Here is a 27143-nt window from a genome sequence, read left to right as displayed (position 1 = left end):
AACAAAAACCCACACAAAGCTTGAGTGGCACTTCTCCATTTCAACCGACGGCAGGACACTTACGAGAAGGGAATAGAGCAGCGGACCGGACCATCTGAAAAACAATATCATAAATCATCATCACGAAGTTTTGGGTTTCTGCTGGATTTTCTTCAGTGCAGACAGCAGATCATCATCGCGGTTGATCTAGATTTCTCTGATATCTTCACAAACATTATTGAAACTATGAGACGCAAAACACGCCAAAAATCACGCCAGAGTCATTCAGCAGCATCTTACAACAACTCATGAGAATCACAAGAGATCAATAGTTCAGAATCCATCCACACATGAACCTAACCCTTTCATACTTACATCAACGCTCAACAAACACTTCCAGGGCAAGCTTCTAAATTAAGATTAAATAGCACTAATCAGTCTTACTTTTTTATAAAGCTGACTGTAAGCAGTGATGAAGAACCTTGTAATTCTAAGCAGTTTATTCAGCCGGGCCCTGGAGTTTTGCCATCCGTCAATCAACCTATCACTACAAACATTCAAGTATGTTGAATTAACTGTACACCAACGTAAAAACATATTTTCTTCATTACCATTATCAGCATTCTGTCACTTCATTAAAGGGATTTCCAGAAACCAACATTCCAGAAAAGACCATATTTCAGTTGAAATAATGAAATGAGTGGCTGCTGGGTCAAATGAATTATATATACTATAAATATCCATCCAATAATGCCACTGGCTCGACCGACATCATGACTATCAGGCGGCACAATGCAAATGAGGTTTTCATTTGTTATTTTATTTATTGTTTGGTTCCACTAGGGATTCCAATTCAGATTTAGATTCTTATCCATTCCCAGTTTCGATACACAGTTGAAGAAAAACACTTAGATATCAACCTGTATGGTCATTAGCCTGCTTATTGACTGGTTTGTAAATATATACACTGAACAAAATTATAAACGCAACACCTTGCCCCCACTTTTCATAAGCTGAACTCTAAGATCTGAGACTTTTTCTATGTACACAAAAGGCCTATTTCTCGACAATATTGTTCACAAATCTGTCTAAATCTGTGTTAGTGAGCACTTCTCCTTTGCCGAGATAATCCATCCACCTCACAGGTGTGACATATCAAGATGCTGATTAGATAATCGCCGCAATAAAAGGCCACTCTAAAACGTGTAGTTTTACTGCTCCGGTGGACATTCCTGCAGTCAGCATGCCAATTGCATGCTCCCTTAAACCTTGTGACATCTGTGGCATTATGTTGTGTGATTAAACTGCACATTTTAGCCTGTGGCACACCTGTGCAATAATCCTGCTGTCTAATCAGCATCTTAATAGTTGTGGCCTAATGGTTAGAGCGTTGGGCTTGTGATCAGAAGGTTGCAGGTTCTAATCTCAGTGTCAGCAGGTCATGACTGAAGTGTCCTTGAGTAAGACACCTTACCCCTGATTGCTCTGCAGTAATGTGACACTGTAGAAAACTTGTAAATCGCTTTGGATAAAAGCATCTGCCAAATGAATAAATGTAAATGTAAGTATGTCACACCTGTGAGGTGGATTGATTATCTTGGCAAAGGAGAAGTGCTCACTTACACAGATTTAGACAGATTTGTGAACAATATTGGAGTAGATTTGTGAACTATAGGCCTTTTGCCTACATTGAAAGTCTTAGATCTTTGTGTTCAGCTCTTGAAAAATGGGGGCAAAAAGAAATGTTGTGTTTATAATATTGTTCAGCATATGTTTATGAACACCGTTTTGTGTATATATATACACATAGAACCATGTTTTTTTCTGATTTATATATATTTTTTTATTGCCAAAGTTGAACTATTTCATGGTTAAACTGTTGTTGCTATAATGAAACTATGGTTAATTTGTGGTTCCTGTGCTTTTTAATGCTTTTGAATACTATAGTTCAACTATGCTTACTAGTGTAAAAATATTTTCTATAGATATTAGCCGCACGTGTACCTTTCTGAAAATATGCACACAGGAATTGATTTAATCTCAAGTATACGATTGGTTTGATTTTCCATTTCTAACTCTAACTAGCAGGCAATTCATTCTGGTAAATAAAAAACAGACACTGTTATTTTAATGTGGTTTCTTTTATTGGAATGAGACACTTTCACCTATAGCTCTTTAAACTGTACAATCACAAGAGGAGGTCAAATACACAGAGACTTTCAGACAGACAGCAATAGGTGTACACTATGTGAAGAAGGATATTAACACACACACACACACACACGCACACTTACAAAACAAGAGATTGTACAGGTGAACAAGGATTCAGTGTCTCAACATCCTAAAGTACAAAAACTCAAAGGCATTTCCTGAAGCACAGTTTAATAAATCTATAAGCTATAAATCTGTCTTTATATATATATATATATATATACATTTTTCTTTTTCTTTCCTGAAATGTCTGCTAGCAGCAAGACAGTGTCTTGCGTTGTCCATTATCTTCCATCTGGATTCATTGCTAATAGTCATTCAACAGTTTTGACAAAGTGTCTGTATGAGACCAAGTCCTGCCATGGTTCTAGTCAGTCTATGGTTATCAAGCGCTGTCCCTGTGTTGTATTAATGCCACTGGGAGTCTCACGCTGGCACTGTGGAAGTGTTCAGAAGTTCACAGATGTTCTCCAGTTCATATAATGTGACGTGGATTTTTCTTCACAAAGCTGAAGACGGAGCTGTCTGAACCAAAGTAACACAAGAGTCACCGCCAATCATCCTACATGAGCCAGAATTCTGCGAGGTTCAGAATTCATTTTTGAAATCATACTTGAGAGTCAGTCGTTCTGCTACTGGTTTGGGGATAAAGGAATTATTTCATTAAGAAAAAAGTAAGTAAAAGGCTGATGAACAGATCTGAGGCAAAACTAAATAAATCATATCATAATAACAAGAACAAATTAATAATAATAATAATAATAATATTACTGTATAATGCTAACAGAAGGTATAATGAGAAATGCCAAGCTCTTACAGCTTACAGGAAAATTATAGTTCCTCACACAAAGCGCTCAAACACCACAGCGATTTCAGTTCACGTGTGTCCATTTAGCACAGCTCGGAGAAAACCCTTGGAGACGTCTGGCTCCTGACGCTCCTGACGGAGGGCAGAACTCACAGGTCGACACCAGTCCTGTGGGAAGATTCGCCCATTCTCTCTACTGGAGTCACAGAAAAATGAAAAGGCTCAGGCAGCGTCCACAGACACACCTCCTGGAGCAGATGGAAGAGCGTCGGGAAAAGCTCTCGATGAACCAACCGCATCTCTCCTCACACGGAGCAAGTAAAACAGTTCGGCTCTGTTTTCGATGCCCTCTAACGACTCGTCTTGAGCTGAGAACTGCTACTGAAGCCAGAGAGACACAGACGGAAATGACAGACGGGTACAGCACGTTCCCCTCTGCCCTCACTCCTTCTGTTCTGCTCTCTTTCCCAAATCAACAGCAGGCGAGGTGTTTGGGGTCGGAAGTAAAGCCCTCACACCTCTGTCTGTAGGTCGATGATGTCTTGGCCCACGAGGGGGATGGCGGCTCCGGCCTTTTCCCATTCCACACCCTGGAGGTCCAGAGGAGAAGCCTGCAGGGGCTCGATATCTTTCCTGACCCAGCCGGGAGGGGACGCCTGCGACCTGCTCATGGTCTCCCACGATCGATCCATCGGACCCTGCTGTTTATCCTGTACAACGAGAGACACGGAGGACAGAATTAAACACCTGCAGTTGACAGGAAAATGTCTTCTGGTATGAGTTCATGCCAGGCACACTTACGCTGTGGTTTGTTTTGTCGCTTCCAGCTGAGGAAACGCTCCATCTTACGGACTGCGGGGAGAAGAAAGAATCACTCTGTTAGACTCAATCTGTTCTTGTCTGTAAGAAAGATTCATTGGTGCGCTTCTTTTGCTCACCTTACTGTCCGAGGCGGGCGACTCTCTGTCTTTCTCAGCGTGATGCATCTTCCTGTTGAGGTCCTGGAACATGTTCTGATGGCGTTTTCTTGTGTGCATGATCTTCTACAGAAAATAGAAAACAGAATGTTGTAGCAACTCAAACCAAATGTATATTCTGAATTAGTAATCAGCACAGATTATTCAGTGAACCTCTGAAGAGGTCTTTAAAACAGCTAACGTTACGATGAAATGAAAAGAAAGAGAGTAATTACCTCAAAGTCCAGTTCTGCGTAGCGGGACTTCTGTCTCTGTGAGCAAGACAAAAAAACAGAGAAGACAAGTTTAGCGTCACCTCACGCTTTGATCAATTACATCCCTTCCTGCAGAAGAGAGACATGATTGATCTCTTACCCCCTCGCTGACCTCCAGAGAGCTCATGGACAGCGTGGAGATGGTTTCGCTCTTGGACATCATGGAATTCATAGAGTCAAAGGTGTCGCCCAGACTGCTGGTCACGTGACTCTCGCTGGAGATGTTGTGTATGTTCTGAATGGGCGAGTCGCGCTCCGAGTAGGACACGCTGACGCGGTCTGCAGGCAGCGTTTTGACGGCGTAGGCAGCCTGCGGTTCGGCAAAGGTTCCGCTCAGTTGCATAAGGCGGGCCTGTGGCAGCTCGGTACTCATGTTGTACTTGCTGGAGCCGCTGGAGTCATCTTTGGGTTTGGAGCGTAGGGTGGAGGTGATGTTCGGTAGAAGCACGTAACCGCTGCCATCCGGACAGACACTCTCGGCCTGTACCCGGGCCAGATCGGCGTCCAGCTGCTTGAAGAGCTCGCTGTCGCACACGTACACGGGTTTGCCGCAGGACGGGTCGACGCCGCGCCCCTTCTCCCTGCGAAGGGTGAGCGTGTGGCTGGAGTATTCGGGGACGGGAGGAACGTGGCTCTTGCCGCTGGGGTTGGAAGGAAGTGTGTGGAAGTTTGGACCGAGGGGCAGAGGAAGCTGAGGAGGGGGCATCTTCTCCTCTGAGGAGCTCTTCATACCACCTGAGGAGGAACAGACACACATGTCAATGTTTCTTTCTTTGCAGATTGTATTATGGAGTTTGTTTCCTTGTCAAGTGGTTTATATGCTCACCTGGCCGGTTTGAGTCAGCGTCCTTCTCAAAATCAGACTGAGAGCAAAACAGAAACAACAAAACGTGAGTGTTTAAATAACATTTGCTACTGTCATTAGCGGCAAAAGCAGCGTTCACGTGCGCTCACCATGAGCTGAGTGTGGCCGTTCTGTAGAGAGCTGCCGGAATCACCGTTGCCGTCATCTTTGCGGTCCACCACGCGACACTTCACCGCCTCCTGGACCTGAAAACATACGCTGGTGAGCTCTCGCCGAGGAACTCCAACGCACATGTGTGACGTGTGTGCCGTGGCCGTCAGGGCGCTCACCTCTCGACGCAGGATGCAGTGCACCATGACAATAACGAAACCCTCCAGAGAATCAAACACAGTGAAGAGAATCTGAAAGAGAGCGGATCGCCGGTCTGTGATGGCCAACACGGCTGACATCCATGTGAGAGCGAGCAGAGGTAGAACCACACATGAGCTCCAGAGCGACGCCCTGAAGGACACAAAAGGAACAGCCTATATAAACGCTGCCGCTGTGTGACGTGCCAACCGGTCGCTGTGAGTGAGAGAGTGAGTGAGTGAGTGAGTGAGTGAATGTGGACTCTTACCCAGCTCGCTCCTTCAGCTTCACATCTGTGATGCCGTCCTTGGACACAAGTTTGTTGAAAACCAGAATACCAATCACCATGTTCACCTAAAACAAACACACGGGATCAATGTTACTTAAAGCTTGCCGCTTCATGCGCATGAACGTGCAGTGACCACGAGCGGATCCTCACCAGTACAACAGCAGCGGCCGGACCCACAAAGGAGTACAAGAGACCACCCTCAAGAGACAGCCAGCAGCTGTAAGAGAGAGACATTCCACACGTTCAGAAAGATGAATTTAAGTCTGCTTGGCAGAGTGTGGTGTTCGACTGAAATACTCACTAGTTGACTGTGCCGTAACCTTTAGCTTTGGTGAAACCCACAGAAACAGCGACAACTAAAGCGGGCAGACCTGATACAGAGAAACAGTGTTACACACCATCCTAGAGATGAGCAACACAAACAAACACTCATTCCAGCACTGACACACACTCACCCCAGCCAAGACACAGGAAGCGCTTGCGGATGATGCGATTCCGCAGACGACCCGTGACAGCCATGTATGACTGCCACGCCTCCGTCAGAACCCAGCAGAATGAAGACAAGAAGAAGAAATGCAGGAGCGCTGCCACTAACGTGCACATCACCTGCAAGAGACACAGTGAGACAGGAGTGAGTCAGAGCTGAGGGGGTGTAAGGGTGAGAGCTGGGTGTCGGGCTCAGGAGTCACCTCACCTTGTTGCGTGCTTGCGTCTGACTAATCAGAATTAGGGCGTTAGAGCAGATGATTGACAGACAGAAATTGATGAGGATTACGGAGCGCTCGGAACGGATGTACCTGAGAGAGAAAACAACAATCAATCAACAAACCAGCACACAAACCCACCAATCAATCAAAGAACTGATGGATCACTGCAAGGGTCTTACTTCCACACTGAGACATAGATGATGAGGAGGAGGAGGAGCGTGAGCGATGACACCCCGCATCCTACGATCATCGTAACCGATGGCAACAGAGACTTATCCATGTTCTGTGAAGAAACACACCAACATCAGTGTCACTTCACACACACATAGGCCAACCACACTCCCTCAGGACAAGATGACTGGCAGAAATAGGGCAGCTCATGAAAAGGAGATATGAAGGTGAGAGCTAGCGAGCAAGAGAGAGATCAATTCATATGCACAAAACAGGAATATAACAACGTCTATAAGATAATAACAAAAATGTGTTAAACCAATGACAATTAATTGAGCTAAATGAGCAGGTGTGTGTGTGTGTGTGTGTGTGTGTGTGTTATGCGCTGCTCTATTTCTCCTTCATTCGCCCTTGACACGCACGCGCACACACTGAGGTCATGTACAGTAACAGGTCATTAAACGTAAGCACGCGACAACAAGCGTCAAAACAGAATGCATCGCTGATTATAAGAAAAAGCATTCTGTCTTCACGCATCGCGCTGCAGCGCTGATAACCGTATTAAAGCGCGAGAAAGACTGCGGATGCCGTTACCATGGCAACTGCCTTCTCGACTCTGCGCCACGGTGCGCATCGTCACATATTTACAACACGAACTCAACAACTGACATGCAAAGTATACAACACACGAGCAACACAAGAGTCCTAACGACACGATCACAATCCATTCATTTATATGACATTACCAGCTGTCGATCAAACACACACACGGCACACAGCACGAGGCGGTAACGGAACACTTACCGAATCGGGGTTCGGTCGGGCGATCAGGGCGAATGTGGACAGTCCGTCACACACGCATGTGCTTCTGGAGTCGCGCGTTACCGTTCTGCAGCCGCGCGCGGACCAGGAGCCGAGCAAAGACGCGCTGCACAGAAACACACACACATTTTATACACGCGCCCTCTCTCTCTCTCTCTCTCTCATACACACACAACTCCTCCGCAGTCACACATCACGATACTTTGACTGTACATTTACATTTTTCATTCCGAAAACCATGATATTACCACGATACGTTTTTCGAAAGAATTTATAAATAAGACTGATTAGAAATAAAACAGATGACGATTACATCCATGAATAAATAAAGTAGCCAATATCGCAAACAATTCATCCTTAGAGAAAATCTGAATAACAATTTAAGAGCAGTGAAGAGTTTAACAGTCACTCCTTGACTGGATGCGTTTAAGAAAAGTTCAGATTTACACATTCAGATGAGTCGTTAATTTCAGATCAAACTCAGTGATTCATGTCAAGCATGCCATCTGCATGTGTGTGGGCAGTGAGAGAGAATCATTGAAAGGTTTTGGATGTGCTATGAATATTCATGAGGTCATGAGTGATGTGTGGAAGTGGGCGGATCTCATTCAAATATGATTATCAGCTGTTAGGGCAGTGTGGAGAGGACATTTTGTTCCGAGGGCACTAGAGAGAGTGTTGACCTTTCGGGCTGTGATAACACACATTCACAACACACACAAAAGTGGTTCCACCCACCTGTCACTCTCGTCCCAGGCGATGCAGGTTTCATTAACAGTGCCCTACACACAGACAGAGAAAGAGAGAGGTGAGAGGTCTGGTCAGGGGGTGTTTGTTCTGGTTCTTACAGTATGTCACACAATTTATTTCATGAACTAGCCTACTAGTGATGTCACTGACTCTCGAAACTAGCATGGTCTAGATCTGCGTCTGTTGCCATGGTTACTCACATTGTGCAGGTGAGGGAACTCAATTTCGACTGGTGCTGAGAGGAATCCAGGGTTAGGCTTCACTGTTACTGTGACGACCTTTGAGTTCAGTAGCGTGTTGTTACTGTGTAAAATAGACATCAAACATCATGATGACATCCTAAAATCTAAAGTGAAGACTTCTGATCCACAGCAGACAAAATTCACTGTGTGTGTGTGTGTGCGCTTCAGTACAGTTATTTTTTAGACACATTTGTTCCCCAAAGTGAACAAAACCTCTATTTGTGGACGTCCTAATTCATTAAAATGTTCATTAAAAATGTAAAATTGTAAAAAGGCAGAAAGTTTTTTAGGGTTAGAATTAGATTGTGGGCTAGGTTTATGGTGTTTATAACTTACTGTGTATAAAACAATAGAAGTCTTTGGAATGTGTGCTCATTTAGAAAGAGAAGTAAACATGTGTGTGTGTGTGTGTGTGTGTGTGTGTGTGTGTGTGTGTTTACCTCTGAAAGGATAGAATTGTAGCCAGATTTCTGTAGAGAACGATACCAGTCACAAAACCAGTGCTCTGCTCAGCATCTAAACACACATACAGAGCTGCATTAGTCTCAGCACACATGCAGGATTCATGACTGTGTACGTATGTGAGTGTGTGAGTGTGTACCTGGCACGTCCAGACTCAGAGCGCTGCGGGATACAGTGATCTTCTCCTCTGAATTACGGACCCAGTCGATCATCCCGCGCCAGCCCTTCATGGGAAAGGTCACATCAGTGGTCATTGCTCGGGGACGCTTCTGGATGCTGAGCTCTGATTGGACAGTCAGAAAACACACACAGGTCAGACACGCACACACACACACACACACACACACACTCTGCTCTAATAACAGTCACCACTTTAACACTCACCCAGATTCTCGGTGACCTCATAGATGTCCTGAAAATCTCTCATCTGACGTCCGATCATGTCAATGAAGTTCTCAATTAGACTGAAGAACTCTCTGATGTTTGCACCCATCTGCAACACACAATATAGAAATTTTTACACGGTTTAAACATGAGTTATATTTCATTTAGATATCAGATGTTTTTTTCTAAAGGTGCTTTTGAAAACTGATCCCAGCATGTGAGATCATAGCGTTTGGTCTATCCTGTTTAATGTTGGTTTAATAAAAGACTTTGCCTTAAAATCTCAATTTGCTCCCCTTTGAATCTCACTAATCCAACAGATTATAACGAGATGACATTTGTGAGCCTTCGTTTCTTTTGCACACACAGACGCGCACACACTCAGACTCACCAGCTGTGCTTCCTCCCATTTGTCTCTGTGTGTCTCCTGCAGTAAATTACTGATGGTGTGGGCATAGTTCTGTGAATCAAATCATTCAAGTTTGTCAGTGAGACTTTTATTACATTCACCTCTTAAATTTGCTGCTGTACACACTGTAGTGTGTGTGTGTGTGTGTGTACCTCCACATCAGCATTGCTCAGACTGTGTCCGGACCCCTTGAAGATCTCTGTGCTGTTCCTCAAGACTTCCATCACAGCCAGCAGATCTCCGCTGTACCTCAAACCGTCAATTGAGGCCATTCTCAGTTTGGACAGAACCTCCGACACGCCATCCACAAGCCGGCCGCGCTGAGACTGAGTTACGTGATCGTGTGTCTGGAGAGAGAAGGACGCTTAGTTTTCTAATAGGAGACATAGATTATCTCCGGCACAGAGTCATTCAGATATCTCCGGCTGATTTACCAGCATCTGGATGTCCTGGAATTCTTTGGAAATGCATTTAATGTGAGTTGGGTTTTCCCAGTAGGCCAGACCCACAGCGTCCAGCGTGCATTTACGCAGAATCAAGCCTGCAAAATTTACAGGGTACAGAAAGACAGAGGGGTTAACGTCTCTCCTCACTCACGGTGACTGACAAAGACAAATCGCACAGAATCATCACATCAGTACCTGCGGCATCGGACGGGCAGAGCACGGCTGCAGTGTCACCAGCGGGGGTCTTTTTCCACACCACACTGCTGTAGCTCTCCTCTGCGCAGATCTCGTGAGCTTCTGCAACACACAATTTTCAGTGTCAAAGCCACCACCTCGTTTTCAACCGGGTTCTCTTCGAATGGCAACATTAACGTTTGTTCCCTTACCAGGACACCGCTTCTCGTTGCAGCTTCGCAGTTCTGTTTTGTCACCGTTGCACGGCTCTCCACCAGAAAACGGCCCCTCGCAAACTCTCTGTCTCAGCTGGTGACCTCCACCACAGCTCTTACTGCAACTGGCCCATGTGCTCCAGGACAGCCACCTACCGTCCACTAGAGAACAGTAATGCAGAAGCTTACATATTAATACTCATCATCAGAGCGATATGTTCAAGCATTTGTCAAAGAGGAACATACCAGGGCATTCTCGGAGAAAGCAGTTGCTAGTCTCAAGCCATTCTCCTCTGCACTCCGAGCCTCCGTACGACGGGCCGTTACACTCGCGGGTTCTCTGCATAGTTCCATTAGAGCAAGAAGATGAGCAGGGGGTCCAGGAGGACCACTCGTTCCAGGAACCATCAACTGCAGATGGAGAAGTCAGATTATTAATTGAGTTATTGTTGAAAGAAAACAAACTGAAAGCATGAAATGTCTGGCACAGCTGGATTTAATAGGGTCTACACTGCCCCCTGGTGTTCACAGCTTGAACAGCAATAGTGTTGAGCTGAGTCTGTGTTGATGCTGACCTGGGCAGACAGCAATGTTGCAAAACTTGGTCTGTTTGGTGGGCCCGCGGCAGGGAGCTCCGCCGTTCCGAGGCTGCTTGCAGGTTCGGACACGATCGCGATATCCACGACCGCATGTGGATGAGCACAAACTCCATGGGGCCCATTCTTCCCACAAGCCGTTCACTGTGGACATAAAATCACAGGTTAACCTCCATTCGCTGCAAAGGTAAGCACTTGAAACAGAAAATGTGTGTACCTGGGCAGACAGCAGTGTTGTTGCAAGGTCGATTCTCTCTTAAAGGGCCGGTGCATTGTGTACTTTGAGCGGAGGCCATGCAGGTGCGAGTGCGAGTTTGCCAGCCTTCTCCACAGCTTACAGAACACAAACTCCACTGAGACCACTCGTCCTGCTGAGCTTCCTCTGCACACACACACAAAGACGCACACGGGTCATTGGATTACCTGCATTTGTAAGTACTTTACCAATTGCACTCTAATGTTGTCATGGGGACACGCACCTTTGTGAGGGGCATGGTTTGCCATGATGGTGCCGTCAGCGTCTCGCCGTTGGCCGATGATGGATCGCAGGGCTTGACTTCTTTGTAGAACTTTACCTGCACAAGGCAATGCAAAACACATGTAAGCTGTGACATCAATCTCTGCGAGACAGCATCTGCTGGCGGAGGCTGAACTTACCAATGCAGGGCTGAGGGTTGCAGGACCGGCCCTCTTCTACCACCCCCTCGCAAACGGCATCCTCAGGTTGACATGCACGGCTGCGAACCTGGACTCCACCGCCACATTCATTACTGCACTCGGACCAGCGGCCCCATCCGCTCCAACTCCCTGCAAACACAACACACAGCGTTCAACTTTCTGCTGGTGAACTTTGCAATCTGCAGACAGACTTTATGAGTTCAGACGTCATGAGCAATCGATGCAGCATTGTTTTCTCATAAATGTCAAAAAGTTTCCCTAGCAGCAGGGCTGAGTTCTGAACATTTTCTCAATAAAAAGGCCAAATGCCAGGACGCCCCACGACACAGTCGTCTGAACTGCCTTGAATACCCGATGCGCTCTGTGCATCTGGTGCTTCTGGAGGCTGGAGGGTCACTATGGCAACCTTGAGCGGAGCATCGATTGCTTCAGCAGAGACTTTGTGAGAGCTGCTTGCAAAGAAGCACATTAACAGACATACTTTGAAGAGCATCAAATCCTGCTTTCATTTTACAATCTGATTCCAGCAACAGTATCCAATATACTGCCACTGAAACCTGTGTGAGTGTGTGTGGACTTGGTTTGTATATGTTAGTGGGGACCTAAACCTGAACACACACCAGCTCATGGGGCCCCGTGACACTGTGGGGACAAAAAAAATTGAGGCCCCACGGGCACAAGAGCTTATAAATTGTACAGAACGATCATTTTTGAAAATCTAAAAATGCTAAAAGTTTTCTTGGATCTTTAGGTTTAGGGGATAAAATATACAGTTTGTACAGTATACAACTCATTACGCCTATGGACTATCCCCACGGAGATAATAAAACATACAGGTGTGTGTGTGTGTTTTAAAGATACATCTAACACACTTACTCATGATCTCAGCATCTCGGTTGCTGTCTCTAGCAGTGGCCGTGCACTTCTCCATGTAGACTCCGCCCCTGTAGCAGCCACCTGCCTTCCTTTTGGGCGGCTCCCAGCACTGGCAGGGTGTCGCCATGATACCGCAGGGGTTTCCGTGGGTACTGGTGGCCAGGCAATCTTCCAACCATTGACACAGCATCTCGCAGGCTGGCATGCTCGGGTTCCTCTTCCCCACCACCAGAAACTCAGCACTGAATTGGCTTCCTTCGTCATTTTCCTCGTTCACCTCCACGGGCCCCATACCGAGACGTGGCATCACCTTCCGCAACTGCAGGAACTGTTTGCTGGACTCCAGGTAGGCCACGGCAGAGGAAGCGTCACACAGCCGCACCACTTCGTCGAAGCTCTCCATGCCCAGGTACGTGCGCGAGGTCTCTAGGAAGGAGTCGAACTGGAAGGTTCGGATCTGGCGTGGGGTGCAGGACTCGGTGGGCTTGGTGATTTTCATGTAGACGGTGTATCTGCGAGGATCGGGGTTCTGCAGGGTCCAGGAGCAGGGAGCTGACGGCAAAGCGGTCTTAGAGGAGAACACGCCAAAGAAGCGGCTCTGCTCAAGGGTGGCACAGGTGGCAGAGGCCGGCCCGGAGGGAGTAGAGGAACCGGGGGTGAACGCCACACACATGCACACGAACAACGCCAACGAGACGAACCACCACTCCATCTTCTGTCTTAGAGAGGACGGTCGGACTGATGTGATTTGACCCTTTGACGTGGTTCAGAGGATTTTCGACCTGGCAGGGTCTGATTTGTTCAGTATGTTTTAATGTAGATGGAGAGTTTGATTCTTCACTAGATTGAAGTGGGCATGTCTGCAACACAAGAAAAAGAAGACGAAGTGAGTTTCATCAGGGAAGACAGACTAGCTTTTATTACGACTGTGAATCATATCTATAGAAGTGCTGTCAGAACGGTAGCGCTTATATGCACGCTGCTATTACACTTAGACTATAATTACTGTGCCCTTCACAGGAATCTCTCTTCCTGCAGTTCTCTCCTTCCCACGCTTTGACACGTGGCGCAGCTGATTGCGTCAAACTGACGTCCACAAAGACTCAGCTCTCGCCCACGAGCTTTCAGCGCTGGAGAGAGAGAGAGTTTTTGCAGGAATGCTCGCCCCGCCCTGACAGACCGGAGAACTTTCTCTGCCTGTGTAAAAGTCTGACTGTTGCCATAGCTACAGGTGCCTGTGAAACACACCTCCTGTGTTAAGAGTATCGCTGTGCATTTTAAGCAGCGCTTTAATTTCTCTCTACCGAGGAACATTACAGATGTGCCCTGTGTTCCGGCACATCTGACCCATTTACTCAAAGATATTCAAGAGAGAGAGCGAGAGAGAGAGAGAGAGAGAGAGAGAGAGAGAGAGAGCAGCTGTTGGCTCTTTATCTGTCATCTTCACTTCCCTCATAGAAACGGCTACTAAACTAAAGCTCAGCAGTCCTAAAAAACTACAAAATAATCAAACAACAATTTTTACTCTGTTTTAAAGCCTCACACACACACACACACACACACACACACACACACACACATATGTGAGAAACCGGAAACCATTAACTCTACTGAGAGTACTTCAGCTCTGTCACTCATCCTCTCTCTTTCTCTCATTTATCCGACCGGTGGGCTGAAATAACACATTATTTTGGTTGTTATGGAAACGGCTGATATTTGAGAGAGTTGAAGTACAGGAAGGGGAAACTGAGAGAGAGACAGAGAAAGAGAGAACAAGACAGACAGACAGATACACAAAGTCTGTCTGAATGAGTGGATGTGGAACTGCATGGGCAACAGGACCCTTCAATTCTTTAAGTAGGTCTGATCCTAAGATGAGTATCAGATTGTATGTGATCTGAGCAAACACAGAGGCTTTGTTTTGAATCCTGGGAAAGTCTGAAACACACACACAGCTCTTCCAAACACGTGCCAAGCCATCTGTGGGCTCAGATCTGCTTCTGAGACAACTGTTGCCATCCGAAGAATACGGCACATACACACACATATTGAGAGTAAAACCTTAATAGAATTGCATTTAAATGCATTAGAGTGCAATTAGTGCAGCGTGGTGTTTAATCTATACACACTGACTACATTAACTGGTCAGAAACTACTACATGAGACTGCTGGTATATGCACAAACTAACTCAGTTGTGAATGTTGAAATGTGAACGCAGGAACATGCACCTGCTTTAGACATTATCAGAGAAACTCAGAGACATCGAGGAAATGGGAATCAATCTCACAAACAAAACACACAACAAAGCGCATGAATAACTACAGATAACAACAGTCATTATTTCATAATCTCAACATCGAATATGTCGACGCGCTAGCAATACAATTTTGAACTTCTCTTCACTCGGTGCATTCGGAAAGATTGTTAACTTTACTTACATTTAAATAACCTGTCGGTAATCTTTTATACATAAAGGAAAATGTGTTTTCTTCCAGAGTTTATGAACTAACATGCGTGGACGTGATGTTTCAGTTAATAACAAAAACTTACACATAAAGACAATTATGAATATACAGACAACGCACAAACAACAGCGAACAGCAACTCCAATCACATCATATTTAGACTCTTCAGCACCGCGGACAGCGACCATCCGTCCATCCTCTCCAAAGCAGCAACAGTTGAACAGAACGCTGGTCTTATCATTCACAACACACGTTGACATTCCCACTTGTCTTACCTGTTTAAAGTCACTGTAGAGTCTTTAATAAGCGCAGTCCATCCAACAGCTTCAAACGCGTCCAGGCGTATTCCACGTTTCGGCGCACTTCACTTCCACAAGCGCAACGGAACAAAGCGACTCTGATCAAACTCCAGAGAGTTTACTACCAACCTCTGCGTCTGTTTCTGCAGATATTCCAGAGAGAGACGACGCAGGAGAATAAACGCGCAGCTCAGGTCAGCGCGCTCGGTCTGTGCTTGGTACTTTTACTCTCGGCTTCGGAGTCTTGCTGCTTGTGGTCTGAAGTGGTTTCAGTCCGAGTGTAGCGTGTGGCCTCCTCGCGCTGCTTTATATACCCCTCCACCCGCGTGAATTGCGCTCACCGGTGAATGAGACAGCGCGCGGGGGAGAGTGTGAGTGCGTGCGTGTGTGCGTGCGTGCGCGCGTACAGATGCACGCAGAACCGGAAAGAGAGAGGGAGAAAGAGAGAGAGAGACATCATCATAGCGTCTGATCTCTCCCCAGACTAACATTCATATCGGCCGGTACATCATTACACCTGTTTACCCACACCGACCCATCAATACAACACGATTAAAACACACGTATGAACACATCGTAAAACCAATCGAATTGTAATATAATGACAAAACACCCTATCTTTAAATAATAACATCTAACTAAAATTTGAAAACGCTTTTTTTCTTTAGGTATGGTGTTGGGGGGGATTGGTGTTGTACTTTTTGATTGAATTACATTTTGTATCTTGTTTATTCTCGTTATAATTGTCATATGAAACATGTTGGCAAACTCTCAAACACGCGCGCGGCCAGTGGGAGCTCCAGGAGAGGAGAGCCGCGCGCGGGCGGGAGAGTCGGCGGATTCCTCTCAAACATGAAGTCATAGAAAAAACCATCTGACCATCGTGTTTCTCCTTTTCCGTATGACAGCACAGCATTGACAAATAGCCCTCGACATCTGCACGGGTCAGTAACTGCCCCCACGCGAGCGCCGAACAAGATTCTCTCTGTCACTCGTAAACTTGAGAATAAAGCCGAAGTGTGTGTGTGTGTGTGTGTGTGTGTGTGTGTGTGTGTGATATGCGTGTTAGTCAGCGGAAGTACAGGTAGGAAACGCTTTATTCAGTCATGAGTGATTCATTGAAGTTGAAAGAAACACTCACAGAAAGATGAAGATTTAACCTGAGGAAAATACCCCTCGAGCACGTGCGTCACAGGCTAATGCATACCTCTCTGTACCAATGACTCGCGCCATGAGCTTCCCCTTCAATGTGACCCCAGATAAAGTGAGCCCATCGTACACTTCGGGTTATTCAGTATGTGGTTATATGTGCCTGTTGGGAGGTTGGGTTCATAGCTCACTGCGACCACTAGAGGGCGATAAACGGGCTAAATCTCAGATATCTGTGAAAAGTGACCCTATCTACTTAGCACATTTCACAATTATTATTTAGTTTAGGGGAAACCAAAGCTTCTTTCAAAGTCCATTGAGCTTTAATTAAGCTTAAATGCATTTATGCACCCTTTCACTAACGTAATGTAAAAAATAAGGAAATATAAAGATAATATCTTAAATCTAACAGTTGTAGTGCTGCTATTGTACTGATTTATAAAAAAATCTAATAATTCATAAATGAATAAAATGAAGTATTGATGGTAATAAAAAAATATAATTCTTTCTACACTGTGGTCGGCTAACTGAGAGCTTTTTTTCTGCACCTATGCATTGTTGTTCTTTTGTTGCACATATCGCTTCTATTCGACTTTGTAAGTCGCTTTGGATAAAAGTGTCTGCTAAAAGACTAAATGTAAATGTATAACACAGATGATGAGAATCACAAGCTAGTCAGATGTGTGAATATTTTATGAGAAAGAGATTTTGCTTGCCCATTCATGAAAATAATGGACATGGAAACAGACTTTATGAGTGAAACAACAGTTAGTTTGTTCAGACTCTATGTGTGTACATCAGACTGACTTACAGTGAAAATTTAGGGCAAAGTCTAGAGAGCTTTGAACTTTCTATGGGTCACCCTCGACCAGCCTGGACGCGCACACACACATTACTATCACTTTGTGGGGAAATCTGGTTTACCGGGACCAAACACAGTTCATTTAATTTCCTAGAGATCATAAACATTACATTTCAATGTTGAACAAACTTTGTCATGTGTGGGATCTGATCTAGTGAGGATGACTCAGTGTGTGTGGGCGAGAGAGAGAGGACAGCCCACTCACTGCAGGGAACTCCTGGATGAGTTGTGAGGTAGTCCTGGCCCGCTCGGCCCGGCCCGCCCGCAGCTCTCCAAACAAGAGTCCTACAAGCCAAAAACAGAGCGATGGTGAGCATCCAATCACACATATGAACAAAACTCAAGGTTTTCTCTCCTCGCATGATTGTTTATTGAAATATCAACATTTACAGTATAGTTTTAAAACACGCATTTGAACTGAGAAAGTTTGATCAACTTTATATTTAAATTGAAATTCAGTAAATAGCTTTTTCTGTCTTTCCAGCTGATGCACTGAAAATATCTATTGTGTCTTTTTAGCATCACTGGTATTCTGGGCTTATATACATTAAAAACGATTAAGTGCAGCATTAATGTATAACACAAACAGCGTCAAAAAACTGATAATAGAAGTGGAGAAAAGTCCTCTAATTCTTACACACTGAATTAACTGTTTTCTCTCTCTATCTCATTCAACTGTGTGTCATTCACAGTCACAGTGACCTGCAGATGTTTACAGGTGGGAAATATCCCCTCAAACCCAGATCTCATTTGGCCTGGATGTTTTTGTCATATCTTTGCTCTAAATAAAGATGTTTCAGTGTCACGGCTCACAAAGACACTTCAACACACTTTATTAAAATATAAAAATAACACATTGAAAAAGAAAAAAGAAGCCCCAAAATCAAATGAAAGCGATACTATATATAAAGCAGAAATATACAGTATATACACAACACACATTTAAACATCAGAACCTCATAAGAGAATGTTAAATCAAACGTTGAACCAAATTCCTCTTTAGGAAGAGTAGAGATTTTCACTCTTATTATTCCTATACATAAACTGATTTACTTTTTGTTTTAGTGAATTTCTCCAATTTCTGTGTTGGAGATTTTGTCTTCAAAGACACACTCGTGGAATGGAGTGTGAGCACAAAATTTACCCATAAGACTTGAGTAGAGAATATTCTGAGGATATAAAGAAATGAAACACTTCTCACCCTCATATCACTCATATATTTTAACGTCATCTGTACAACACAAAAACTGAATTGTTATGAAAAATATTCTGATCATACGATTGAAGTCAGTGAAAACGCACACACACACGCACACACGCGCACACACACCCCTTTCAGTTTGTGTTTATGTCCCAGATGTGATCCGGTGAGTGAACAGAACTGGATGTGAGATTCGTTCAGCAATCTATTAAAAAACAGGAATATTGATAGAAATGACTTTTTTCACTAAACACACATGCATACACACACACGCACACAGGGTTCATCAAGATTCAAGGATACACCTTGAAGAAACACAAAAGAGAGAAAGAGAGAGGGTCTGTGTGCGTTAGCTGCACTTCCTGTAAGACCAAATATGGTTGTGAGGAAGTGAGGTGAGGGAGAATGAGTCAGCACTGCCTCCTCTCACTGAGTTCTCTCTGTGTGTGTGTGTGTGTGTGTGTGTGTGTGTGTGTGTGTGTGTGAGCGCTGCAGTCTGTGGAAGAAAAACACACAGAATGGTACAGAAAAACAAAGAAACAGAACACGCAGTGTGTCATCACAATCCCTCTTACAGAGCATCTCTCACAGCAACATTATCATCATCATTATTATTATTACTATTTACTTCATGCAGGAAAAATATCACAGTAATCAAGTTACTGAGGAAAAACAACTGTAAAAATCCGCTGACAGACTTTACTTACTGTACCAGCACCTCTGACACATAGAAATTGGGAATTAAAAATGTAGGTCAAATAGTGATGTCACAACCAACAAATTCAACACCAGTGTCCATAACTTTAGATGGACAAACAGAGAGTGTGTGAAAAGATGATTTATCTGAATAAACAGCACAACAACAAAAAAAGTGTTTTTAATATAGTAAAACACTATACATCAGAGCTGCTGGAAAGACTGTGTGTGTGTATAAACACAGGGCTCAGATCAGCACTACAGTGAACACATAATAAATACATCTAAAATAGATAATTCCATATTGAATTTCACATTTTCATTTTCAGCGGGCCAAATACAGCACTTGTTTTTATGTTATTTATTAAAAAGTCACATCCAAAATCACTGCTGATGAGATGTGTGTTTGTGTGTGTACATAAGCTAGTGAGGTTTATTAGGATAAAAATATATACAAAAAAGTTCAGGGTTATTAACTGTGTTTATGATATCTAGAATGCAAAATAAACTAAATAGACTAAATGATAATGACTTCAAAAAACACTGAATAACATAAGTTAAGAATGCAAAAACTATGCAGAATTATTCAAGATAATTATTTATTAGTTTATAGCAAAATGCGCAAGTGAGTAAACTGCAACATAAACTGCTGTGGCCTAGTGTTTAGAGCGTTGGGCTTGTGATCAGAAGGTTGCAGGTTCAAATCTCAGTGTCAGCAGGTCATGACTGAAGTGCCCTTGAGCAAGACACCTTACCCCTGATTGCTCTGCAGTAATGTGACACTGTAAAAAACTACTTGTAAGTCGCTTTGGATAAAAGCATCTGCCAAGAATAAATGTAAATGTGATTAGAATTCAGTACAAACACACACGCACGTCTGGTTTATTATCTCTGTGGGGACAGTCCATCGGCGTAATGATTTTTATTCAGTAAACCTTTATACAGGGCAAGCAAGTTTATTTATATAGCACATTTCATAGATAATGGTAATTCAAATGGCTTTCCATAAAAATAATTAAAATAATCATCTAAAATAATCATAGCAATAAATCAGCAATAAAAACCTTTATTTAACTAATTATATTAAAAACTGGATTTAAAGTTAATTAAAACAGTTTAGAATAAACTGATTATACATTAAATATAGTGCAGTCAGTTGGGACAAGGCAGGTGCTCCTTCAGTAAATGAGTTTTGAGTCATTTAAAAGTTGATCATGTTTTAGCACATCTGAACAACTGGAAGTTGATTCCAGCTACAGGCTTAAAGCGGATTCCCCTTGTTTAGAGTAAACCTTTGGTATATCTTACTGACTTGATCCTAATGATCTAAGTGGTCTGACAGGGTTATATTCTGTGAGCATATCTGTATGATGGATTTCGTTCCTAGGCCGTTTAGTGATTTATAAATGAGTAACAGTACTTTAAAATCAATCCTAAAGGTAACTGGAAGCCAGTGTAGGGATCTAATGACTGGTATAATATGCTCAGCTTGACTGGTTCTAGAGAAGATCCTGGCAGAAGTGTTCTGTATGAGCTGAAGCTGTCTGATGGTTTTCTTGGGAAGGCCGGTGAGAAGACCACTGCAATAATCCACCCTGCTGGCAATGAAGGCATGAACAAGTTTCTCCAAGTCTTGACTGGAAACAAAATATCTAATTCTTGCATTCTTGTTTTTGAGATGGTAGTATGCTGATTTTGTTACCGCTTTAACATGACTACTGAAACTACAGATAAAACTGTATATTTTATCCCCTAAACCTAAAGATCCTAGAAAACTTTTAGAATTTTTAGATTTTCAAAAGTGATTGTTCTGTACAATGAATAAGCTTTTGTGCCGTGAGGACCTCAGATATGGTCCCACAGTGACACGAGTCCCCATGAGCTGGTGTGTGTTCAGGTTTAGGTTCCCACTAACATATACAAACCAAGTTCACACTCACACGTACGCAAGCGCGTGCACACACACACCCAACCATGCACACATGTGCACACAACTAAATACTACCCTAAGTCTTTTTCTGCATTTTTACATTTAATTAAATTAAATTATTTGCTATATATTTATAGAATTTTTACAAAACAGGAAAAGTTAAAAATTCTCTCCAAAATATAGTAAAGAAGGTACACGCACACACACAAAACGTCATTATATGCGGAGGTTTCTATTATCAGAGCTACAAACACATTGTGAGCTGCAGTGAGTCAGATGACACAAATATAACCTGCATTAGACCCAAAAGCACAAATCTTACTAAAAATTACCTTCGATTTCCGCTAGTACACACACACACACACACACACACAGTGGGCCCCAGTGGTGCTCCACTTCAGCTCCTGCCACCTGAGAGCTGTGAGGAAATGACAAACTCTTCACAGATTCTCTCATGTTAATGCTGTCGACATCTGCACTCAGCATCATACCGCATCAATCCCACAATGCACTGGTACACAAAGCCAGCAGCAGACAAACCAAATGAATGGATGCTCTTCACTTTCATCTCCATCCAGTCCGCAGATTCATGAATCCATCACAGTTATGACATGAACCTCACGTCAAACATAGACTTCCATTCAGAGCAGAATATTACAGAGAGTAATCTAGAAACCACTGACAACATCTTAACAACCTTCACAACACGAGGTGAAATAAATAAAGTCTCATGATAAAGCATTCTTCTTATTTCTTCTTATGAAAGGACAGTCGTGTGTTAAATGAACAGAAACACAGTGTGTTCTTTCTGTCTACGTCATTCACAGATTCACACACGCTTTTGTTTTTAGCTCCACAACAATAATATTTCTTCACAGGTTTGATATTTTTACTTTAACTGTGAAACCAAAAGCTTTCTAAGAAGGTAACAGAAACACTTGAGGGTGTAAAATTCTTCATACGGACATCAGGTGCTTCTTTGAGAACAGAGAAACAGGAACTGCTGGGTTTAACCTGCTTTTTCGTCATTGGAAGGGAAAGTCAACTGTGTTATTAGCTAACGTAATGGACCCTGGCTGCCCTTGCTTGTAGCCAGTATAGCTGAATAACTGATCTTGCATGTTAAACATTCCCAAAAAATGAAATGACCCTCCATTGAAGCCATGGGTGGTGGGGTTGTGTTAGGAGCCCACAGCTGGACTAGGCCAGTGCTGTTCTTATGTGTCTTGTTTCAGATATGGAAGCATGACGACAGAGAGGAAGAGATAACGTTAGCGGTGATGTGTGTTGGTAAGCAGGTTTTATTTCAGTTAACCATTTAATCGACTATCAGGGGTTCGGGATCCTTAGGAATTTGATCAAATTATTTGCCCTTTGCTTTCCCCCGACTGTTTCTGGCCTCCTGGGGCACAGCAGCTGTCCATCATGTTAAAACAGTATGATTTGTAAAGTTTACACAGCCTGGTTTAAAATGATTGTTTGACCACTGTTAACACCAATGCTACAGTCGCTCTAGCGTCTCCCTGAATGCCTGCCAAAATGGCGGCGTTCAGATTGTGTGACGTAAACCTCTGGAGCTCTATATGCATCACTACGACTAAACATTGCTATATGGCCTTGTCATCAAGTAAGTGCAAAAGTTGACTTTAGCTTCTTTTCATATTTGTAATTGTATGGATAGCCTGATAGTCTGAGTTAGACTCACCTCGTTGACTGTAATCCTTTAAGCATCTTAAAGCGAGTTAAAAACGCCATTGTTTCCTATGAACCTGAGCCTGATGTCACTGAGCTGGCTGAGATTTTAGCGGAAAAACGAAATCACTCCGCGTGCAAATTCCCCATTCAGTTCAAAGTTCTTAATGTATGTTTGGGAGAAGCCTGATTAAATGGTTCTGTCAATCATTTTCCAAGCGGAATTATGCAGCCCTCCAGCTCCCAGACTTTGTAAAGTTATTTTGTTTATGGGGACACTATGATGAAATATATGTTGTTATATAACACTAACCAAACAGATCTCATCCTTCATTTAGTGCCATAGTATTGAAAATAAATACTTGTCAATGGGTAATGAGTTTAGTTTGGTTACTGACATTCTTCCAAATACCTTCCGTTGTGTTCAGCAAAACAAAGACATTTATACAGGTTTGGTAAATGATGACAGAATTTTCATATTTAAGTGAACAGTCCCTTTAACCTTTCTCTTGACACATTTCTGTTCCTTTTGGTCCAAGATCTGGGTTTAAAGTGACTCTTCCCTCCTCTTATAATTGTCTCGAGGTGTCTGACATCTGCCCATAATCACTGGTGAAATTACCCAGAATGCAACAGTCATGGCTCAAATTACCGCAGAAATATCTTCATTGTGTTGAAGAGAGGGATGATGAGCTATCTTTGTATCTCTACATCACAGGTCGTGGTGTTGATATTAAAGAAAGCAATCACAGATCTCAGATCTTCAGTCCCCGGCGTGACTCGTGTGGGATTTGTTGTGGTGCCCACGCGTTATTGAGCCGAGAGTATTCAGACTGCTAGGGAACTTTCTGGAAGTCTCATCAGGTCAGAACTCATGGGACGGATGTCTCTTCTTAACTCTAACAGATATGGCCTGACACTTCCCTGACTGACAGTGCATGAAGATAACATCTCTTTAGTGTCTTTATTTGTGTTACACCGCCCACAGGAGCAAAACGACAGCATGAATCTGTCATTAAAACCCATGCGTCCGTGTCATTTATGATCATAACTATAAATACAGCCTTCTTTTGGACAACAAGCTCCTAAATCCGTCCGTGTGACGTTGACGCTCGGTGGTGGTCCTCATTCCTGCGGGGGGGTGCAGGCTTCTTTATAACTGAGATTCTGGCAGCATCAATAAACAACTTCATTCAGCACAAACAATTAAAGAGCTGCGAGGTAAAAACTGCTTATGCATCATCACTGAAATCTGCATGACAGTCACACATCCAATGCAATGAGTAACTGACAGCAGATGTCCAATCAGCTCACAGCAGACATCCAATCCAATGTCAGCTTGCAGTCTTATAAGTTCAGTTACGCCGGTGAGACTTTTATGTTATTAGGCGCCCCAAGAGCCAACAGGGGGATGACATCAAAGTACTGCGAAAGCGATTCTAAAAACCATAAGAAGTTTGGTTTCAAATCACTCTCGCGGAACTTTGATGTCGAACAAGCCTTTAGTTTTTAAGCAATACTTTTAAAATAATAATAACAAAAACTAAATAATAATAATAAAATAAAAACGACTTTCACCTGAAAGAAAGTAAAACAAAAAACCCAGAATGCACTACAATTGATTCAAAAGCAATACAGCTACATGGCGTTCACCGATCACAAGCATCATCAACACCAAACAAAACTATGATGAATATTAAACAAATCTCTCACAATACACACAGACACACACACACACAAACACACACTGACATACAGACAGGAAGAAAACTTGTAACTGAATGAATGAATAATTGTTGATGTTTTATAGTGAGCAGTAGAATTCAAGTTAAAGTGAAGATAAACTACAACAAACGTTTATAAATGACGAGTAAACAAAAAGTAGTTGTGTTGAAGTGCTTGAACTAAGTGGATGTCTAATGGAGATTAACAATGACCCGACCCGACCCGGCAGTCGCGTCGCTGAAGCTCTTCTGTGTTCTCAGGGCGAATCTGCACCTGTTTAACCTTCTGTCCACATCATTTCCTGTTCTGCTTTCATAATAACAACACAGACACACAACACACACTTCTCATTGCCATGGAGACGGGAACTTCACAGGTATCCACTTACACAGTATTCTCCATGAAAACCAGGACTTCCACAGACCTCTGGCCCAGATAACAGACAGGCAGACACACACACACAGCCAGCATGTTCTCTAATGTTCTCTGAACTCTATAGAGGCTGCAAGCAAATGTTTGTCTGGATTGCAAAGGAAAACTTAGCAGATGTTTTTTTGTTCAAAAATGAACCCAACAATGCAGCACTCCTGGAGGCCATAATATGAGAAGTGCTATACAAACTAACAACCTTTTACACATGGTGTAACGGAGGCCAGCTAGTGAAGAGCTGTGCAGTGTGTAAACCTCACTCCACGTCCAACAGAGACACTCTGGTGACAGACGCTGGAGACTGCTGTCTTTAGTCTCCCATCCGGACCGACGCTGGTTGGAGGCCCATGCAGAGCGGGGCGAGTAGAACCGGTAATAATCGCTTGAAACCAAACCTGTTGAATGGAGGAGAGAGTAAAGAAAATGATTTGTTCCAATATTAACTTATAAAACCTAGCCTAGCAATGACATTTCTGACCGCTTGCTTACAGACAGAAAATGACCGCAAATGTGTATGCAGCCGGCAGTTACCATAGCAATAGATGTTGGGCTGAACTGGCAGTGAGTTTTTCTCTGTGATGTTGATCATCAGCTAAGGTTTTAAGTGATGCTTTCACCCACAAACCAGCCACAAGAAATCCTAAAGTGAATCATACTGAACTGAACCATCTACCATTGTAGATTGACATCCCAGAATGAGACTCTTAAATGCTTTAGCATTACAGGATCAGTCCTGAGCTGTTTGATCAAGTCTATTTCTATATTTTCTTTTACAAAGTTGACAAAATATTATATGCTCTCCTACTTGTTAGTAGCTTTGGATAAAAGTGTCTGCCAAAGGAATAGATGTCAATGTAAGGTAATAAATGAAACGCAGCTTTACAGAAGAAGTATTTCAATGTTATTAAACAAAACCAGAATACCATTATCACACAACATCACGTTCATCACCTAACATTGAGGATATTTTCTTTAAAAAATGCTCCAAACCTAATATCAGTAAAATCATCAGAGACAATGTTGAGACTTGAATGAACGATGAAGAGCATTTTGTGGGAAAGAAGGCTTTCTCTGGCCGGTGTAAAAATAGAGATTATTCATTGAAACTTGTCATATGACGAAAACAGTCATAAACGCAACAAAGGACCACACACGCGCGTGGCTGTTCTAAAACTGTCTGGGAGACACATTCATTCTCCTGGTTTCTCGCCCTCATCCATCTGTTATGCTGATCGATTCATCAGCGAGCGTGTCTCATTTATCAGGAGGTTCCCCGGCACAAGAACAGCTGCACTGGTGGGCAATTGAGCCAACATAATGCAGGGCAAATCATCACTGATCACACTTTGTCTCCTCTCTTCATACAAAACACTCCAAACATGCAATACACACCTGATCTGATATGAACTAAATGCTCACATCAAAAAACATAAAAATGGTCCTTGATGGACGACTGATTCTTCGAAGTTCAGTGACCTCTGATTACTGACATGGACTCAGAACATCAGTAAGAGTGTAAATGGATGATGTGATTAGACTCACACTGTAGAATGTGTCACTCCAGCATGAGTGTATCCTGACAGGTGTGTGTCACTCAGTGTGTGTGTGTGTGTGTGGTTTGAGTGGACCGAACACATCAGCCTGAAGCATGTGTGTGTGAGATGTTCATTAGCATCATGGTTTATTCAGATCATTTATTGTGTTGCTCTCGTCCTCTATCACTGAAGTGCCTCAGATACTCCCACATGCCATTAGTGATCAACTGTTAGTGTATCTAGTGTTCTAACAGGTGTCCCATAATTCCCTTTTTTCACGCACTCACACACACACACTTTCTCATGAACTTCACATTACCCGCTGCAGTGGTCTCCACCAATGAGATCAGAGGCTAATGAGTCACAAGAGGACCACCAATGGCAGTGCAGTCACATGTTCGTGTGATCCACTGATATGGCTGTATTCCTGCAGTGCTCCATTGATCTGTATAAAAGACTGACATACAACTTTTAAAAACATTTTGTCTCTCTAAATTAGTGCATTTTTAAAATATGCCATATTAATATAAAGCACTAGTCTTATTAACTTTGCATT

At 43.2% G+C, this 27143-nt stretch overlaps 1 protein-coding gene across 1 annotated transcript; it reads right to left on the bottom strand.

The window, feature by feature from the left end:
* Nucleotides 1-3510: 3510 nt before the first annotated feature.
* On the bottom strand, nt 3511-13315 carry LOC306910733 (adhesion G protein-coupled receptor B1-like; the record flags this gene model as incomplete). The annotated part of the gene is made up of 31 exons (XM_079485522.1): nt 3511-3708; nt 3800-3850; nt 3937-4041; nt 4191-4226; nt 4330-4964; nt 5056-5092; nt 5184-5279; nt 5364-5535; nt 5651-5736; nt 5822-5888; nt 5973-6042; nt 6127-6277; nt 6366-6468; nt 6558-6661; nt 7354-7477; nt 8110-8153; nt 8322-8424; nt 8804-8879; nt 8965-9108; nt 9210-9318; nt 9601-9669; nt 9771-9965; nt 10053-10159; nt 10260-10361; nt 10451-10615; nt 10700-10864; nt 11029-11193; nt 11267-11431; nt 11529-11624; nt 11707-11856; nt 12604-13315. The coding sequence occupies 31 exons, from the start codon at nt 13313-13315 to the stop codon at nt 3511-3513; spliced, it is 4602 nt and encodes a 1533-aa protein (XP_079341648.1).
* Nucleotides 13316-27143: the final 13828 nt, after the last annotated feature.

This window comes from Barbatula barbatula (assembly GCF_947034865.1).
Source record: "Barbatula barbatula genome assembly, chromosome: 21".
NCBI classification, from domain to species: Eukaryota; Metazoa; Chordata; class Actinopteri; order Cypriniformes; family Nemacheilidae; genus Barbatula; species Barbatula barbatula.
Note: the sequence above shows the minus strand (reverse complement) of the source record. Positions and strands in the feature narration are given on the sequence as shown.